General features: G+C 46.8%; 1 protein-coding gene across 6 annotated transcripts in view; it reads left to right on the forward strand.

Annotated features, from left to right (window-relative positions):
- Positions 1 to 21,202, forward strand: part of Ablim1 (actin binding LIM protein 1) — a 285,120-nt gene that overhangs the window by 182,128 nt on the left and 81,790 nt on the right. For all 6 annotated transcript variants that reach the window (XM_085694144.2, XM_085694146.2, XM_085694145.2 and 3 more), the window contains exons 5-6: positions 10,491 to 10,617; positions 12,199 to 12,292. In XM_085694144.2, coding sequence (XP_085550270.2) covers positions 10,491 to 10,617; positions 12,199 to 12,292 — 221 coding nt within the window. The remainder of the gene's footprint in view (positions 1 to 10,490; positions 10,618 to 12,198; positions 12,293 to 21,202) is intronic.

Genomic DNA, 21,202 nt, shown 5'->3' on the forward strand with positions numbered 1-21,202 from the left:
ACACACGTATATGCACTCACTCGTACATGCATACATGTTCATGCGCTCTCACACATCATGCACACACACTTGCACACATGCACACACTTGTGCGCGCACACACACACACATCCAGTGTGGTGGTGAAGAGTTGAATGCCTCCATTCCTGGTGCCTGGGTTTGAATATTGGCTCTGCCTCCTTCTTCCCACATAGCTTCATGTGCACTGTTTGATGTCTCAGACTCCAGTTCCTCTGTCTGCAGACCTGCAGACAGCTCCTCCAGGGTCCTCTGGAAGATCCAATGAGATGCTGCTTGGGCGGAGTCTTTATTAGAAAGCAGGGCTCACTGAAGCAGAGCAGGCTTTGTTGTTCAGGGTTCTGCAAAGGGACCTTGGGATGTGTCCAGGTCTAGGGAGGTCTTGAGGGGACTGGCTCCCTGCCACTCCTCAGGATTGTCACCCAGGGCATTAGTAGATGAGAACACTGTTCTCAAAAGATGAAGGCAGTAATGGTGATGTTGAAATTCAAAGTCAGTTATACTGAGTCGGAAATCAGGGCTGGGGAGACACTGGCCATTGTGGTTACCAGAGATGCCCGTGACAAAATGATCAGGATGAATGAATTGGCATGGTAGAGAAAGGTCCAGGAGGCCATTCATTTAGCCATCCAACCAATACTCCACCGAGACCAGTCTCGATACCACTTAAAATCTTCACTATGTATCCAGCATGTTGTATTGCTAGGATTCACTTACCCAAACTGAGAAACTGTGGGCATGTCAGTACACCAGGGACTCATCTTAATTCTCTGATGCGTTCCTGCTTCTCCCAAGGTAGCAGTGACTTCATCGAGAGAAAGCCCTTGTTGTCCTCTTTAGGCAGGGTCTGCTGCAGAGAAACCCTCAGCAAGTTAACTGGAAATTGAACCAAAGCTTTTTCTCTATAAAACTAACTCCAACCTTCACTTTATTTTTATTTTTTAGATGTATTTGAATGAATGTATGGTATGTGTGGTGCATGCATATGTGTGTGTGTATGTAGTGTATGCATGTGTATTGGTGTATGCAAGTATGTATGTGTTGTATATGCAAGTGTATATGTGGTGTGTTTGTATGTATGTTTATGTGTGGTATATGTGTGTATATGGTGCATGTATGTATGTGTGGTGTATGCCCATGTGTGTGTGGTATCTGTACATTGTATATATGTACATGTGTGGTGTATTCATGCATGTATGTATGGTATATTGTATGATGTATATGTGTGTGATATATGCATGTGTGTGCATGTTTGTATGTGTTGGGGTTTTATGTTCACATTTGTGAGGATGTATGTGTGTGTGCATGTTCATGTGTGTGAAGATGTATACATGTAGGTGGTTCATGTTCATATGTGTGAAAATGTGTATGTGTGTTGGAGGTTTTATGTTCATGTACAGGAAGACGTGTGTGTGTGTGTGTGTGTGTGTGTGTGTGTGTGTGGACATGCAGAGCCATAGATCAGCCTTCAGTGTTGTCCCTTGGGAACTAACTACCTTTTTTTTGGAGACAGGATCTCTTACTGGGTAGGCTGTGACTCTCACTGTTTAGGCTAGTTTTCTGAGCAGTGAGCGTGGGTGGGGCATCCACCTTTCTATGCCAACACACCCTGCTTTCTGCACGGGTGTCAAGACTTGAACTCGGGTCTTCTTGCTTGCACAGCTTGTACTCTGCCTACTGATCCACTCCCCGACTCGGCTCCTTAATGGATCCTTAAATTAATGGAGCAGAAGGACGCCTGATCCTATAAATACAAAGAACCACACCTAACACTGGCTAAAGTCACCTTGAGAAGCCATGTCTGTGAACACTGGCTTAAGGGGTCTGAACTGGAAGCCTGGCAGGCACAATTTTTCCCTATTTATGAAAACCCTGACCAAAGTAACCCCAAGTTCATAAGCATCTGTCACAGGGAAGAAGGATGGGCTGGCATGTCCGTGCCAATTCCAACTTTGAGGACTTAGCGGTGGCCACTGCCACAGCTGCCCTCAACTGCCCAGATAAAGGCTGGCGATGCGTTGCTGTCATAGGCCACCGAAGTGTGCTTGCTGTCCTGTATTGTTTTCCAAAGACAATAAAAACTCCACTTAAAATAGCCAGTCAGAGACTGCCCTGGCTTGTGATGTTTCCACCGTGGCTATCAAGACAGCAGAGGGAAGAGCTGACCACAGCAGGGGGCCGTTCTGGAAGGTCTGGTTCAAGGTTGTACAGTCAGACAACACCTAAGCCTTTCACAATCATTCTGTGTCATTTTTAGCTTCTGTGATTAAGTCATTAATAGCCCCGAGCCCCCCTTTCCATAGAGTTATGTGTCTTCAAATCTCATGGCACTTTTCTGCCTAATGACAACATGATGTCTAGAAGTTTAGGACCACTTAAAAAATAATTTCCTGGATTAGGAAGATGGCTCAGCAGCTAAGCCAGCTTGCTACACTTGCAGAAGACCCTAGTTCCATTCCCAGCACCCTTAGAGGCAACTCATAACCATTTGCAACTCCAGTTCCAGGGGATCTGACACCAGTTGGTCCCCGTGGGGACCTGCATGCACATGGTACAGGTAAACTTACACATTCGCACACATACGTCCATAAACAATTATGATCCTGAAAATAATCCCCGGATAGCGCTTAGTTTAACAAACTGGTAGCTTTTCATTCTGGGTTGTGCTCTTATTTGTTCAGTTTGGTTTGTTTCTGAGACTGGGTCTTGCTGTGTAGCCCAGGCTGGCCTGGAACTCTCGGAGTCTAGGTAGTTCTTCCTGCTTCTGCCTCTCAGCTGTGGTGGCACAGGCAACACCACCATGCCCAGCTCTCATCTCCTACCTCTCAGCCATGGTCACGTAGGCAACACCACCATGCCTAGCTCTCATGCCGTTGCCCATGTTGATCCCGTACCCATGGCACCTGCTAAGACATGGAAAAGGGAAACTATGGAGTCAGTGGTTTAAATAAGAAACATAGACTTGGACCAGGACTTATTTGTCAACCCCCAGGTGTCTAATTTGGGACCTGGCAATGTCCCGTCGCTTGGGTGGAGGTGAAGGTCAGAATCCAGCAATACCCACTGGATAGACAGACGAGATAAATGATGGTGGAGACTCTTGGGTCAGGGAAAATTTCCAGACACCTTAAGGATGTTGAAATTCCGGCTCAGCTCTGACGATAAAGAACAGAAGGAAAATCTAGACTATTTTAATCTGTGTTTCTCCAGTAAAAGAACCTGCGTTAGTTCACTTTCTGTTACTGTGATACACACCATGAGTAAAGGCGGCTTCAGGAGACAGGTCAGAGCCACTGTTGAGGGAAACCCGGGCGGGAGCTCGAGGCAGGAACCTGGAGGCAGGAACTGGAGCAGAGACCATGGCGGGGCACTGCTTACTGGCTTACAGCCCATGGGCAAAGCCATCTAGTGGTACCACCCATGTAGGTCGGGTTCTCCCACATCAATCCAGTAATCAGGAAAATGTCCCACAGACTTGCCCACAAGCCAGTCTGATGGAAGCTATTTCTCAGCTGAGGTTTCTTCTTCACAGATGGATCCAGCTGTGTCAAGTTGGCAAAACAAAAATAAAAAATTACCAGCACAGGACCTCTGAGGGCCAGATTAGAAACCAAGATGTGCTTAGTCGCTACAGGCCTGAGAAGGGTGATTTCGGACACTAGGACCCCTTGGTGGTGCAGCACCTTAGCCAATGGGAGCTGGCTGTCCTCTGTGCAGAGGCAGTCAGTGTTCCCGGCAGCTGTTCTCATGAAGAGATCTACCAGACCCCTCCCTCGTGCATAATCCTCTCTCTCTCTCTCTCTCTCTCTCTCTCTCTCTCTCTCTCTCTCTCAGAATAACTTTCTTTCGAATCTTCTGTCACCATTTTATTTCAGAAGATTGGGAAATCTGTGCTCTATTGGAAGAATAGAATTTATTAAAAACTCAGAACCTTGTGTTAGCCAAACCTTGGAACTTTAATTTGTGTTTTTCCCCTTGAGTGCTGGTCAGGGATGAAGTACCTCAATGGACCGTCTATCAATAGGATGTCTTATAGGGTCTCCTAAATCTTGATTTTCTATTGATAGCAACCTAGCCATAAACATATTTGATAATTTTTTATGAAAATTAATATTTATTTTTATTATTCTTATTCTAAAAATATTCCTGCGATCTTTCTGAAACATAGCTGAGCAAAAGTTTCAATGCTATAATAAATCATAAAAATGAACTTAAAGATAAAAATCACATGATCATCTCAATAGATGCAGAAAAAGATTTTGACAAAATTCAACATCCTCTTGATAAAAGTCCTAGCTAGAGTAGGGTTGGAGGAATGATACTTCAATATGATAAAGGCAATATAAACAAACCCATAAATATAAACACAGTATCATCCTAACTGGAGAAAAAAATTGAAGTTGTCTCGTTAAAATTAGGAACAGGGTAGAGCTGTTGGTTGTTTCTGCTCCCGTTTGCTATATGCTGAAAATCGTAGATGGAGCAACAAGGCGAGATAGTCAAACAGGAAAAGAAACCAAGTGTAGTGTTCAAGGATGGTGTGATGGTGTGTATCAGGGACCTCCTAGAATGAATGCTACATTCTGCAAAGTGGATACAAAATTCACATGTAAAAACCAGCAGCCTTTCTATACAGAAACAAACACACGGAGACCTTCCTAGGCTCCAATGGACAGTCCCAGTCCTTAGCCACACAGATGATCCTCCTTAAACTTAATGGGTTAAATATCAAAGTATGCAGCCATGGATTTGGGAAAGGGGCAGATCGATCCATGCTTCCTCCTGGATCTCACTTTCAGATTTCTGATTCAGTAGGTGCAGAATCTACTGCCAGGAAACAATCCTTCCTACAAGGATGCTCTTGGCCCCCAAGCTCCGTGTTTGCCACCATCGCATTCAGCACTGATGCATTTCAAAAAAAAAAAATCTAAAGGTCTAGGAAGGGGTCCTTGTCTGTGTGCCAGGAAGCGCCCACCTTCCTGAGTTAGCCTAGGTGTGTGGAGAGCAGCAGGTCTGGGACGGGGTGGGGGAGGATCCTTTGCAGTTTGGTTTCCTGTGGTTCTCTATGTCCTCATGTACTCAGCCTTCTTTTCCAGAGAAAGATCTTGACAGACTCACTCATCCCTCCCGAGAGCCATATGTCTTTTTCATCAACTTAAACCCTTCCCTGGCCCAGGTGTCTGTGATCCTCAGCCAAAAAGAATGAAGGCAAACAGGCAGGACCCCCATTGTCCAGGGCTTTTAGGACCTTTGGACAAAATGATATAAAAAATGGAGCCAGGTGTGGACTCGGGTGTTGGTTTCACTTGCTGTGAGCACCAGAATCCCTACTCAGTCCTGGCTCTTGGCATCAAGAGTAAGGTCCTGAGGTAGAAGTGCCCCAGTCTGGGCTTTGCGGTCTTGTTTCCTTTCCCTGTCTAGTCATTGTTTTTCCTTTGGCCGGTTGTCAGTGGACTTTACTTCCCTGATGCCGCTCCATAGCCACCTATTTCTGATGCCAACAATCATCCCGGCCCCATCACCAACTTTCTATATTTACCAGCAGCTGCTTCAGTGTTGTGGAAACGATTTCCTCAACACTGGAAAAAAACACGAAGCTGGCTGTTCTTCATGGAAGAGCCTCACCAGGCTGAGTAGGAAGAAGGGGACAATCCAGCACAAGGCTTTTGCTGCCCCTTCTCTGTTTCCACAGCCTGATATCTGTCTCAAGTTAAGTCCACGTCATTGTCCAGAGAACAGGTTGTTGCTATGGAATATACCAGAATACTCAGCCAGTTGGTGTGGGGTGATATCATCTATCTGAGAGATGTTTCTGTTGGATTTGTTCAGTGTGTATCTTAAAGCTTGGGCTGAAGGCTCCTGAGCCCTCGGCTCTCCTTCCTGCTCACTCTTGCTCAGTGGCTGGGCTCAGGCAGCAGGATGACCTGTTCTGTCCTACAGGAGATACTGGGCAGGGCATGGTGGTCTCAACGGTTTAGACCAGAGGCTCTCAGACTGTAAGACATTATGAGCCAAATAATTGTAAAGGTTAAATGGCAGCAGGTATGCACGGCCCTGTTGCCCCCAAGTTGTGGCTCTGTGACAGGTGGCCATTAGGGAAAGAAAGCAAGAGTGAGCTGAGAGTAAGAAACCCAGGGTTTAGTCATAGCTCTGACCCCAACCAAGGAAGGAGGGAGGCCATCGCATGGCTCAGCTGTGCAGACAGGCTGCTCGTTTAGCCAGACCTGAAATAATCACACAGAAACTATTAATTAGAATACTTCTTGACCAATAGCTTAGGCATTTTCCTGGATAACTTCTTGTTTATTTTATTGAGCTCTACATTTTTCTCTGCTCCCCTTCCTGCCTTTCCCCTTTTACTGTCTCCCATGATCCCCATGTTCCCAATTTACTCAGAAGATCTTGTCTTTTTCCACTTTCTATGTAGATTAGATCCAGGTATGTCTCTCTCTTAGAGTCCTCTTTGTTGTCTAGGTTCTCTAGGATTGTGAATTATAGGCTGGTTTTCTTTGCTTTATCTCTAAAAGCCACTTATGAGTGAGTACATATGATATTTATCTTTCTGGGTCTGCGTTGCCTCACCCAATATGATGTTTTCTAACTCCATCCATTTGCCTGCAAATTTCAAGATGTCATTATTTTTTTTCTGCTGTGAAGTACTCTATTGTGTAAATGTACCACATTTTCCTTATCCATTCTTTGATTGAGGGGCATTTAGGTTGTTTCCAGGTTCTGGCTATGACAAATAATGCTACTATGAACATAGCTGAGCACATGTCCTTGTAGTGTGATTGAGGGTCCTTTGGGTATATACCCAAAAGTGGTATTGCTGGGTCTTGAGAAAGTTTGTTATCTAATTTTGTGAGAAATTGCCATACTGATATCCAAAGGGGCTGTACCAGCTTACATTCCCACCAGCAATGCAGAAGTGTTCCCTTGACCCCACATGCTTGACCTCTTCAGCATAAGTTGTCATCAGTGTTTTTGATCTTGGTCATTCTTACAGGTGTAAGATGGAATCTCAGAGTTATTTTGATTTGCATTTCTCTGATGGGTAAGGATGTTGAGCATTTTCTAGATATCTTTTATCCTGGCTAATTCTTATATCTTAAATTAACCCACTTCTATTAGTGTGTGTATCACCACGTGTTGTGTCCTACTGGTAGTGATCCATCTGGCATCTGTCTCCTGCGGCAGCTACATGGCGTCTCTCTGACTCCACCTTCTTTCTCCTCCTCCATCTACTTGGAATTCCCACCTTACTCTACTCTGCCCTGCATTAGGTCCAAAGCAGATTCCTTATTAACCAATGGTAATAAAACATATTCCCAGCATACAGAGGGGAATCCCATCACACCTGTACCAGGTCTTGTGCTGTGCAGAGAACCTTGAAATGCAGAACAACAGGTGGCTATTATCAGTAGCTCTGGATGAGCGAATTCAGAGATAGTCAGGAGCCCAAGATTTCCAGGCTCTCCAGCCTTCCTCGATTTCCCATCTCATTACTCCTCCTATTTCTTGCAGTAGTAACATAGGCATGTCTGATGGCCTCACCACGTCCAGCTCTCTCCATTTGTAGAACTAAAAAGCCATCTTTGAAATTTATTTTGTTAAAAAAATAATAATAATCCAAGCATCATCGTTCTTCTTCAAACCGTTGCTGCCACCTAGTGGAGCTATCAGAAACAAAGGGGAATTTCAGTTCAAAAGTTAGCAGTAGAAAGGGTTGAAGTTTACAGGGTTCCAGGGAAAGGGGATGAATAGACAGCACTCAGGTGTCCATGGAGTGTTGAAGTTATTCTACTGTTCAGCGTGATACTGTAATACGCGATGCCGTCTTAAGCCTGTCCAAACACATATGAGCTGTGGATGCTGGTGGTAAAGATGTATCCATCGGCGCTTGTCAGCAAGAGCAGGTACCACTCTGGTGGTTGGCGCTGAGAGTGGTGCAGGCTAAGCACGTCAGAGTGGAGTGTGTGGGCAGCCACTCTCCTCTCTCAATTTTCCTGTGAACTCAAAACTTCTCAGTATATAGGAGGGTTGTAGAGTGTGGGTGGGTGAGTATGTGCACATATGTGTGTGTAAGTCTGTGTGTGTATGCATGTGTATGTGTGTAAGTGTATGTGTGTGTGTGTAAGTGTGTGTGGGTGTATGTGTGGGTGTATGCATGTGTATGTGTGTGTAAGTCTCTGTGTGTATAAGAATGTGTGTGCGTGTGCGCGCGCGCGCACGCGTGTGTGTGTGTGTGTGTGTGTGTGTGTGTGTGTGTGTGTGTGTATACCAGGCAGCAACGTCATGTATCTTCCTCTAGAGCTCTCAGATACACTTTTTGAGACCAGATCTCTAACTGAGGTAGGAGCTCACAGTTGATGGACTCGTGGTGGGTAAGTTCCCAGGATCTGTCTGTTTCTTTCCCTGTCCCTCTAGCCAGGGTCATAGGTGGACATCACCCACACTGGCGTTGAGGTTTGATCCGCTAGCATGGCAGGCCTCTTGCTGACTGAGCCTTCTCCCCAGCCCCTATTGCTTTCAGAACTGCTCATTTGTCTCAGCCTCCACACTGCGTTCCTACCATCTGTGGGCATTTGGTAAAGCACTTCTTATTACTTTAGGACAATCTTATACACACACAGTTTAGGATGGCTCGTACTTTAGCAAATTCTTATCCAGTGGCCAGAGAGTTAGTTAGCTCAGGGTTTAAAAGCACTTAATGCCCTTACAAAGGACTCAGGTTTGGTTCCCAGCACCCATATCAGGCGGTATCCTACCACCTGTAACTCTAGGTCCAGAGGATCCCAAGGTCTTAGACCTCCATATGTGCCTGCACACATGTGGTACACATAAACTCAGCCAGGTGCACACATACATAGAAGGAAATACATCTTTAAAAAAGGAAATTCTAATCCTAATATTCAGAACTTATATTTTAAGTTTATGGACACATATTTTCAAATTTTCTTTTTTTTTTAAATATTTATTTATTTATGTATACAATAATCTGTCTGTGTGTATGCCTGAAGACCAGAAGAGGGCACCAGAGCTTATTACAGATGGTTGTGAGCCACCATGTGGTTGCTGGGAATTGAACTCAGGACCTTTGGAAGAGCAGGCAATTCTCTTAACCACTGAGCCATCTCTCCAGCCCCCTCAAATTTTCACATTCTAGTGGTTAAAAAAAAATCAAACAACACAGATCATATGAGCAGATAGGTGAAGCCTTCCTCCACAGGGGCAGCTTCTTAAGAATTATGGTTTTCTTCAGAAACATTCTATTCTGGGAGAGGAACACATACTACACCAGGGTTCCTTAAAAGTGCATTTAGTTAGAAAACACGGGGTGGGGGGACTTTTGCAAATGTATTTCTATAGTAAAATTTGGGGCATGGATTGTTGGGTCCAAAGCCAACTTAACACCTGCTGACCAAGATGCCCAGAAACACCTGTGGTCAAAGAAACAGGATTAAGTGAAGTTGTTGAAGCACGGTGGGACCTCTAAGGTACCAGAGCCATCTCTGGATGGACGTAGAGAGTATGTTCAGGATTGAGGTTTGTTCAGGGTCAATCCAGGGAAGCGGGTTGGTGATCTGAGTCTGGGAGGAGAGGGGAAGCCAGTGTAGACATGCCCCTGCCAAAGGAGGCAGTTACAGATGTGGTCAGAAGAGGGGGCTGTTCAGCCACCCTGTATGGGAAGTACACATGTCTCTGTCTTATTCTGGACGTGGTTATTGAGTGGCCTTGCCTGGACACTGCTTTTTGTCTTATCTGTTAGGACACAGTGGCCAACCAGATACATGGATTTTGAATGTTTGTAGATGCTGATGTCACATTCCATCTTACATGTTTCTGGGTTAACACATATGTACCCCACTTCCCTAAAACCCTGAAGTGTGAAATAATCTACATGACCACAGCAACTCTAAGAGCAGCAAATATTATTGAAGAAAAGTAATGAACACGCGTGCCTCTCAGGAATCTGCCAAGGACAGTTGAAGGCTAAGGAATTAAGTCATCTCACGATGGAAGGCTGGTTTAGGTAGATAAGGAAGTAGAATTCCATTACATAGATGAAGTAGATGGTCAGTGCTCCAGGAACCACACACAGTGGTGAGCATGGCTCCCAGCACATGTGCTGAGCAGATTCACATGTGTCCTCAATTAATTGAAAGCCTGTGAGTGCTTTGTCAATGTCCTAGCCAAGACGCTATAATTAAATGGCCTCTAGGCTGTCAGGACCCCAAAGGGTACCTAACCCCTGAAGAGCTAAGAGGTGAAGAACGCCCATCTGATGAGATCCAATAATGTTTGAGCAGCTGCCTTGCCACGTGAGGACAGGTCCTGGGAGATTTTATACAGAGAACCGAAACAGAACTTGACGACATAGTGACTTCGGGCCGCACCACGGCTGGAGGAATTACCGTCCTTGGGATTTGCAAGGGGAATGGCGGTAACTGTGGGTTGCTGTTCTCTTCCAGACTGTGCTGGCTGTGGAAGGGACATTAAGAATGGGCAGGCGCTGCTGGCGCTGGACAAACAGTGGCATTTGGGCTGCTTCAAGTGCAAGTCCTGTGGGAAGGTGCTCACCGGCGAGTACATCAGCAAGTAAGTCTGGACCAGAGGGCTTGGGGACTGACTGCTTCCTGGAGTCGCCTTCTCCCTACAGCATCCCGAAAGACATCCCCATTTTGCATCCGTAGGAACTTTTGCTATAAGATTTGTTGAAATAGCTTCATTGTTCTGCTTTTGCCATGCTGTGACTGCTATAAACTTAATGGACTATTAATTGTGGCCCAATTTAATAATTAACAAAGCTGGCATAATGGAATACCCTGCCTTGTAATCAATTAAGCTCCTAGCTACTTCTCTCTTGCTATTTTTGCTTTCTGTGTGAGACTAATAAAGTCGTCTTCTCCAGGGCTTTAGGCATTCCCCCCAAATGCATGTGGTCTGTGCCCTGAGCCTGGCAAGATGGTAGCACACAATAGCCTACCGGGGTGAGGGGCCGTGTGGAATCTGAGAACACTGGTGATGGGTTAGCTAGTGTTAAGCAATCTGTAACATTTGGGTGGATTTTTCAGTTGTGTTGTTGTTGTTGTTGCTTATTTTGTCTTTATTTTTGTTTGTTTTGGTTTTTTTGTTGTTGTTTTTAATATACTCTGATAAAGAGGAAGAATCTACCACTCTGTATCTTTTTATGCCTTTTGAAAATCTCCCCAACCAGGGGGTGAGTATATAGCTGGGTGGGAGAGCTGAGGCCCAGAGAGCGCAGGGCTGGCCTGGGCTGCGGTCAGTGGTAGAGCAGTTGCCCAGCACAGCACCCTGGGTCTGATCTAACTGTAGAAACTGGGTGTGGCAGCAGAAATGTAACCACAGCACTCTGATGACCCCGGCTTCTTAGAGAGTTGGAAGCCAGCCTGGCCACATGTGACCCTGTCTCAAAGGTCAAAGACAAGAAACACAAAGCCTATCCAATTATATTAAATCACTCATTCAAGCGTAGTTCATGAATTTGATTTTATAAATCTATGAAGTAATCGAGAAGAGGGCTTGGCTCCCACAGCCCAACAATACAGTTTCATAGTAGGTCTGGGGTCAAACTGGAACTCAGGTAAGAGACCGAAGACCTCCCCAGATGGTTGTGACTGACAGCCCAAACCAGAGAAGGGACTGGCTTTTAAAAAACACTGAAGACCATAGGTAATAAGTACAGACATAGGTAATAAGCTCCTGAGTTGCTGAGCTGAACTGTGTTCCAGCCCTCAGAGCCAGGGAGAACTGAGCTGAGGAGATCATGTCTGAAGGCTGTGGGAAGGCCCTGCTGGGCCTGGGAGTCTGAGAAGATGGCTTGGGAAGGGAGGTAAGGTGCCCTGGGCCTCTCAGGCACCGTTGAGCACTGGGCTCCTCTGGGGATTATCTGGGCTGCCAAGAGAGGAACAATACTGGGGTTTTTGCTCCTTGGTTCTGTGACAGCCAAGAAAGTGGCCATGGTAACCATGTGACGATTTACTGGGGTTTTGTCTCTGTCTGGCCTGGAGACCTGCCACTTGCTCTCCGTCCTGTGGCTTTATCTGGTCAGGTTGCTGGGCCTCTGTGAAGATGAATTATATTCTTGTTCTATGGAGAGGACCTCAGAGATGTGATTTTGGTGTCCTCTCAAGACCTGAATGTACTTTTGTCTTTCAGGGATGGTTCCCCATACTGTGAAAAGGACTACCAGGGGCTCTTTGGGGTGAAGTGTGAAGCCTGTCACCAGTTTATCACAGGAAAAGTCCTGGAGGTAAGTGACAGAGGCCCTCTCAGACCAGCCGTTCTCCCCACAGACCTGCGAGCCTCCTGTCTCCTCCTGAGGTGGAAGGCAGGTGGCCACGGTGACTATTTTAGAGAATCATGTGCTAGGCTGCCCTCACAACCAAATGCCACAGGGAACTTGGAATGATGGAGAATTCAAAGGGAAAAGAGGATAAACTTCACTGGGAGTTAAGCAGACACTGTTTTTGTAGAAGGAGAGGGCAGCAGAGCCTCCGTTTATCTCTGTGTGTTTGCCTATATGGACCCCAGAAGCTCAGAAGTGAGAGAAGGGAAGGTACAAGGTGAAGGGACTGACTTCCCTGCCCTGAGAAAGCCACATCCCCTGTGACTCAGAGAGCCCTGTGACCGAGCTGAACAAAGCCTGTCAAATTCAGGTGTGACTGCTTCCAGCCAGAACTTTATTCCTGCTTTCTCAGCAACTACAGTGTCAGCACCTGCCTCTGGGCCTAACCAACTCCTCTTGGGTGACAGAGGCTGCAGCAAGGAATTCTGGGATCAAAGTTCAGAGAAAACCCTGGTTCCCTTGGGTGCTGATGCCATATAGCCAGTAGAGTCCATTTTAGGGACACAGGGTATTTATCCTGCGAGTCTTTAAGGTGTTTCTGGGCCACTCTGGGGACTATCACAACAAAGGCTAAGAATAGCCTCCCCAAATCCCTCTAGAGGCTTTTCCTGTGATGCAGAGAGGGTCACCATGGACTCTATTTGTCCAGAGGAGATAAGGGAATGACTCTTGCTATGAGAAGCTGCCCAGTATTCTGAGGAAGAAAACTCTGTAATGAAGAGAACCATATGCAGGGACTCGTTGGCAAGGAGACAGGACACAGAAGAACAGAAAGTGAGCATGCTGTGAGCATGGCCCTGGAGGAGGTGGGGGTGTGGTGGGGGTGCGGAGGGGGTGTGGAGGGGGTGGGAAGGCTCCCACCAGGGTCACATGCAGCCGTCTAGGCTTCGTCAGGGAAGGCATGTAAGTGGTGTAGCCGCAGAGTCATAGAATGGGGTCATGGTACCGTGGGAAGAGTAAATGGGAGTATTCAAACACATGTGTACACACATTCCCACCCCACTGTTGACAGTAGAGGGAGCCGGAAACAGCTCGGTTGTGCCCCAGGAGAGGCTTGCGTGAACAAAACGGGTTATTCTGTGGCCTTAAGGGAAGCGGTGGTACCTGCTACTCCGTAGGCAAACCCTAAGTGAAAGAATGCAGATGACAGGCAGGGAGTTTGACCAGACCTCCCAGACATGGAGCTCGTTACAAAAGGCCACAACGGTGCTGTACCTAATGCTTAGCAACAGAAAGCAGCCGGACGTTTGCCAGGGACTGGGGAGAAAAGGATAGTGACCGCTTCCTGGATACAGTTTCCATTAAGAACCCAAGTTTAAGATCTTGTGTTCTAGAATCAGCAGTTTTTACAGTCCCCACGTGGAAGTGTGCTCCCCAAAGGAGTTGGGAAGAAAAGGCCCGTGTGGTTGTGTGTGTATGTTTTATTTGACAGCTATAGGAAGGAATCTATAAAATACAGTTGTATCCCAGAACATGCTATTTTAAAGACATGCTGGTCCCTCCGTGTTTTCCCTCTCGGTTTGGAGTCACAGAGTCTGCAGGGGCCTTGTCCAGAACTGTCTCAGGTATCAGGGAAAGCCTGAAGAACAGGCTTGGGGATGCACCTGGCAAAAACTCCAGCATCCATCAGCCTGGGAGTAGCTGCACATTCAGCTTAGATTTGGGGTCCGCCCAGCAGGCTCTGTCCTCTGCAGATGGGTGTGTGACCCAGAAGAATGTCCTGCAGGGGTTAGCACAAGACATGTGACTGCTAGTGACTCAGCTGGGCTTGGTCACCAAGAGAAAGCCAGACCAACCTCATTCCCTGGCAGGGCTGATGAACCATTGTACGTGTGGATTTGTCTTGGATACTATAAGCCTGTTCTTTCCATTTTAACTTCATTTTATCCGTATATCAATGAGTTTCTTTTCAGTGCGGGCTGCAACAGCAGTGGCTTAAGACAATTTATTCTCTCGGTTTTAGAATCTAGACATTTATAACAATGTATCAGCGGGGCCATTGTTCTCTCAAATGCTGGAGGAACGGTCCTTCCTCATCTCCAGTCTCTATTGCTCCTGGCATGCCTTGGCTTGTGTCAGCATCCCTCCAGGTACCCCACCTGCCCTGCAGGCCTCTCAGCATCTCTTCTCTCTGCCCGTTACCCTCCTGCCTTTCTCCGAGAAGGGTGTTTATTATTTCATATAAGGCCATGCCTATCACTCGGCTAGTCTCCTTAAGGCCTTAGTTACAGCTCTGAAGATCATTTCTAAAGAAGTTAATACCCCGGCCCCAGAGACTCACTGTGGAGGTATTATTTGCTCATCCCCCTTCTAGAAAACCAAGAGTCGACCCAAGCATCGCTGTGGGAAGACAATAAACATTGGAGAAAGCTGAGGCCCTTGCATGTGGCCCCTTAAAGGCACTGCCAAACAACCAAGGGCCCCAAGACAGTCCCAGGTACAGTTCTGTCTCTGATTCTCCTGGAGATCTTCAGGGCTGTCTTCCTTTCACAGAATGACATCCCACCCTCACCTCTGTCATTTCTCTTTGAGTTTTTAAAGAATTATTTTAGGACAGGGACCCACATAGTCCAGACTAACCTCAGACTCACTATGTAGCTGAGGATGACTTGAACTGTTTGTTGGTGTCCACTCCCATCTCCTGAGTGCTGGGACTATGGGAGTGGATCAGCTTGCCTGGGGTGTGTGGTGCTGGAGGACTGAACTCAGGTTATGTATGCTAGTCAAGCGCTGTACCAGCTGAGCCCCATCCCAGCCCCAGCCCCTCCCACCCCCACCTTTCTTCAGCCTGAGGGGAGAGGGTGAGTGGAGACCAGATGGTTTAATGAGAAAAGTACAGGGAACCTTGGGGTCTACTCTTGACTCTGGAACTCTCCCACTGGGGGACCTTGGACCCGCCTCTCAATATCCTTAATTTCATCTCTTCTGTCATTAATGGAGATAGTTAAAGGTGTGTAGGTAATTCTCTGTGCTTTCCAGTACGTGAATTCTCCAAGGGGTCCAAGCCTGTGGCTCATTTTGTCTGGAGACTGGCCTGTCCTGTCCAGGCAGGCATGCTTATGTCATACCTCTTTTTATTGTCCCTTACTTCCTGTGACTTTTCAACAGTGACTTTGTCTGTGGGTGCAATCTTGTTGTAAACGGTGTGTCTTTGAAGTGTTTGCCAGGAGGCCTGTGAGATGGCTCAGCGGGGAAGAAGCCTGCTGCTGTGCCTGATGGCGGAGTTAGATCTCTGAGACCTGTGGTGGAAGGAGAGACTTCCAAAGATACGTAAATAAAAATCTAAGTTTTCTTAAAGTGCTTACAGACTGACCTATGCATCCAAAGGACGTTCCGAAGATGGCTATGGCCTGCCTCTTTATTAAGAAGTCCAGGAGCAAATTAGAGCGAGGAACTAGGGTTTATTGATCACCTTCCACCTCCCATCCCTTCTTTGAACTCTCCTTGGACTCAGCCTTGCCTGTTTCTTCTCCCCATTTTTCTGTCCACCCCCACCCCCACTCTGGAAGCTGCAGGGTGGCTCAGGTCAGTCACTGGTGCCAGTGGGTACGGGGATTCCCTTTGCTACAAATCCCTCTCCTCTTTGGTGGATGCTTCCCAGAGACCCCTTTTCCGGATGCTGAGCGTCATCTTCATTGTGAAGAAGCCATTGCAAACTGTAAACAAAGTCCTAAGAGCCGAGGGGAAGGGCTTGTCCCATGTCCCCTCCTTCTCTCTGAAGTCGTCTTGGCAACCCCACCACCCCACGGAGACTGTGTCACTGTTCATGTCTTAGTCCATTTAAAACAAATGGCCCCAGCCTTTGTTCCCTCTGCCCAAGTTCCTTCCCTAAAGAGACACCTGCAGCCTGTTGCCCCCAGGGACATTTCTTCTGTCCCTTCTGGAAGGAGCCAGGCAGTTGTGTCCGGGTTCTCAGACAGGGGTGGGAAACAGTCTCTGCTGTCCTTGCTTAGGTCACCCTGACTTCCCTTTCCTGGGCCTCCTCCCATCAGTCAACACCTGCTGGTAGAATCTGGTCTTTCCAGAAGGAGTGGTGGTGCCTGTTTTCCTGGGGCACTGTTGGGGACTGTGTGCTGCTCTCTGAACAGCTACTGAGGAACCTGGTCCTAGTGAGACTCCATTGGATCCCCCCTGCCTCTCCATGTAGACCTGCAGGGCCCCATCCTGTCTTGCTGGGTTAATTTGGATGGGATTTAGGCTTTGGGCTTGCTCTTAAACCCTTCCTGCTCCACTCCCAGCATGTGGGAAATGGAGCCCTAACAGGATTCAGTCAAATCCTTTCCCCGGATTTTCCAAAGGATTGAAAGCCAGTGGTTTTGTTTTATCTGGCTGTTTAACTGATCAAAAAATTGCTTTTTCACAAAGCAATTTTTCACATTAGAGACCTGTCCCATCTTTTTTAGTGTGGGTGTTTTAGGCAAGTTTTTGGTCACACCATGCATGAGTTGGTCTTGTCTTGGACTGGTCTGTTACCTGGGGAGAACAACATAATTTATCCTATGCCATTTACACAGTAGGTCTGGTTGTCCCCTTCAAAGACATGCTTTGCGGGAAACAGTGTGGCACTCCAAACCCTTGCTTTCTTGTCCTGTGTGGGAGCACAGGCGCAGCAGGGGTGAGATCCTGAGCCTTGCTGGAAGCAAATGGTGTCCTGCCTGTTCTGTCCTCAGACCAATGTGGGCTTTTTTTTTTTTTTTAACTTTTTTATGGGCACAAAGATTTTTGAGAATTGGGAAAGGGAAAAGGATCAAGCCCCTCTGTTGATGTTCTGTGCCCCGGAGATAATGAGCCACCACAGTGTCCTGACTTTTATAATATTTTTTAACATTGGCAAGCCACCTCATACATGTTTAATTCTCACAGCGGGGCCTGTAATGTGGTCAAGGCCATCACTACTGACCTCCATTTATAGAGACGCTATCTCATGCTGGGAATCTGGAGCTAATTAGCCACAGACTGAAATTAGAAAACAGGTCTCTCGGTTCTCAGGAGGGGACACGTGGGAGCGTGTGTACGTCTGTGCGCCGCCATCCACAGTCAGGTAATTAGCCTTGAAGGATAGCTTGCTGAAGCACCTAAATTTACTGCTCCTGGCGGAGTGAGCGGCCTTCTTATTAGTCGTCCCGTTACACCTGGGCTGGAGCTGAACGTTTGCTACCCCATGGCTTTATTTTTGCTAGTGTGTGATGGCCCCCAAGAGCTTGCTCGCGGTCTGTGGTGTTTCTGTGGAGTCAGTAAAGGGTGCTTCATCTTTGTTAATCAGGTGCAGGCTACCAGGACACCTGGCATGGCTGGCTGAGAATACTGGGGATAAGTAATGCTCTCTCCACCCCGAGGGCTCATCTTCCTCACAGAGCTGAAGCCTGGGACTCTTCCCGGAGTCACAGATATCCTAGATCTCCTGAGGCTCGATGACAATGGGGACACTGGTCGTGTCCGTCCCCTCATTCCAGGCTACTGATGCCTGGCTAGGACTAGAGAAATGGCTTCCTCTTTGTCGTTCTGTTTTGGAGATGGGTGATGGGCTCTTGTTATGCGGCCCAAGATGGACTTGAACTGATGGGCACAGGTGGAGCCGGTAGGACTTTAGGGGGCTATGATGCTGCCATGCCTGACTTGAAATGGTTTTACTGTAAATGGGTTAAGCAAGTAGCTGTATGCCCACATAATGGAATATTACCTGGCCGTGGAAAAGAGTGAAATACTGATTCATGTTACACCGTGGAAAAACTTGAAAACACTCAAAAGTAAACGAAAGAAGCAAGTCATAAAAGATCATGGGCCACGTGGTTCTGTTCTTGTGAACTGTATGGACTAGGCAGATATGCAGAGACATACTGGGACTCGGAGGAGAAGGAAGGGGGCAGTACCCGCTGATGGGCTTTTGGTTTGGGGACAAGTGCTGAAAGCATCTCAGGATTAGACAGCAGTGATAGTTGCCTGATTTCGTCAATATATTAAAAAATGCGGAAGGGTGAATTTTAATAATGTGAATTTTATGATACCTAATTTGCATCTCGGCTTGAATGTATACATATGTATGCATGTGTATAAACAAACGTATCGGCTCGCTTTGCAAAGTCCTAAGATGACAGCTGGGATACTGTTACTCTGTGTCTATAAATGCCTCTGGAGCTTTAAGACAAAAAGAAACACACACATATAATATACACACATACATACATATGCTGCCTAAACACACACACACACACACACACACACACACGCACACGCGCGCACCATACACATACCACATACACAACACACACACACACATCACATGCGCATACACACACACCCCACATACTACCACACACACGCATCACACACACAAGCAGCACGCATACACACACGCATCACACACATGCAGCACACACACGCACACACCACACACACACACACACACACATACACACACGCATGCGGCCTGGCAAGACCAGTAAGTAGCCTTCTTGCCTGCCTGCCTACCTGTGTTCTATCCTTCTCCAGGCCACCATTCTCTCATAGTTTAACCAGGTAGGCCTGAGAGAGAGAGGCACAAAAGTGAGGGGTCAAACTGATCACATGCTTGTTGGTATCATCTTTGTAGCCCACGCTGGCTTGAACTTAGTGCGGATCAGTTGGCACTGGGTTCCTTCTCACTGTGGGAAGCTGAACTTGGTTCTTCCTGAACCGCGGGTTGCCCCCCTGCAGCGGGGTGGGCGCTGACCCTAGAGGAGGAGCTGGTTGACACGGGGTGTTGAGTGGAAAGTGACCTTGAGTTTAGATTCCAGAGGGCCTGTGAGACAAGTTAGCTGTGACACTGTTTGCAAAGAACAGCTTCACCCCTGCTGTTCCTAACAGCGGGATCACCCCAAGTGGAGCAAATCTCTTAACGTGATAACCGCCCTCCCGCCCCCACCCCAGCTACTCACTTTTTCTCTGGCACTTACACTGGCGGAAATGTGTTGCCAAGGGAACCAAGGACTGTTCACAGCAGTAAAGATTTGATATTTATGGAAAAATCACCCCGTTTCCTGTCAGAACAAATGGAGGAGCTTCCTTATCCGGACATGGCAGTTTGAAAAGAATTTGTATTTATCTTGAGTTGAAAAGATGTTTTGTTTTTGAGAGTGATTTCTGACTTCAGAGAGCTAAGTCAACTGGACATTTTCCTTACTGCTCTTTGATTTTAAACATATGATTTTATTTTACTTCTTAATTTAAGTCACATATAAAACATTAGAAAACAATGTGCTATTTTCTTCTCTGACTCAATCAGGTTTTAAGCTTAGGAACTATTATTTAAAATTATTTTCCGTGCCAGCATATTGGTGCACAATTTTAAGCCTAGTGCTTTGGATAGAGAGGCAGACAGATCTCTGAGTTCAAGGCCAACCTGGTCGACAGAAAGAGTTCAGGAGCCAGGGTTAAATAGAAAATTGTCTCAAAATAGGAAGGGAGGGGAGACTAGAGAGATGGTCCTGTGGTTAAGAGCACTGGCTGCTCCTCCAGAGGACCCCGGTAAAATTCACACAATTCTTATAATGACTCGTAAGTGTCTGTAACCCCAATTCCAGGGAAATATTGCTCCCTCTTCTGGCTTCTGCAGCTGTTACATACACGTGGTTGTGATGGTTTGAAAGAAAATGTCCCCAGAAGGAGTGGCACTATTAGAAGGTGTGACTTTGTTGGAGGAAGTGTGTCACCGTGGGGGTGACCTTTGACTCCTTTGCTCAAGCTATGCTCAGTATAGTATGCAGTTCACTTCCTGTTGCTGTGGATCAAGATATAGAGCCCTCAGCTCCTTCTCCAGGACCATGTCTGCCTGCATGCCGCCACCGCCACCATGTTTCCTGCTATGATGATAGTGGACTAAACCTATGAAATTATAAGTCAGCCCCAATTAAATGTTTTCCTTTGTAAGAATTATTGTGATCACGGTGTCTCTTCACAGTGATGCACAGACATAAACCATGCAGACAAAACATCACCCACAGACATAAAATAAAAATTTAAAAATTAAACACACACATACACACACACACACACACACACACACATTTTTTCATTAGAGACTCTGATGGCTTGGAAGAAAATGGACTCCAAAAGGAGTGATACTGTTAGGAGATGTGGCTTTGCTGGACCAGTGTGACCTGTCTGGAGGAAGTGTGTCACATGGAGGCAGGCTCTGAGGTCTCATATATGCTCAAGCTGCACACAGTGTCTCAGACTACTTCCTGTTGCCTGCAAGTGAGGATATAGGTCACTCAGCTATTTCTCCAGCACCATGTCTGCCTGCACACCACCATGTTGTACCATGATAATAGACTGAACTGCTGAACTGTAAGCCACCCCAATTAAATGTTTTCCTTTTAAGAGGTGCCATGGTCATGGTATCTCTTCACATAAGTAGAACCCCTAAAACAGAGACTAACACTATTTGAATTTATTAAGGTGAGCTGAATTTTGGGGGTTCAGCAGGAACCATTCTCTTTGGGAAAGAATATCCCCACAAATGACTTGGATCTGCCGAGCAGGTCAAGGATGCCTGGAGACGGGAGCAGAGCAGTTAGCCACACCCAGGCACTACCGACCTTCCCCTTCTGCTGGGCATTTTGTCTGCGCAATCCCCTCCTCTTCTTAAGAACGTGACCCCCGTGGTACCTTGACCTTGTGCGTTTATCCACGTCACCTCTTTGCACAAGTGTGTTAAATTTGTGACAGTCATTCAAAGCACGCCAGGATGGTGCCCTGGGCTGCAGGGGTGATGGAGGGAGCATTTGGTCCCCTGGACCAGACGGAATACCACCCTCCCCTCTGGTCTCTCTTGCA

This window comes from Myodes glareolus, chromosome 7 (genome assembly GCF_982192425.1).
Source record: "Myodes glareolus chromosome 7, mMyoGla1.1, whole genome shotgun sequence".
NCBI classification, from domain to species: Eukaryota; Metazoa; Chordata; class Mammalia; order Rodentia; family Cricetidae; genus Myodes; species Myodes glareolus.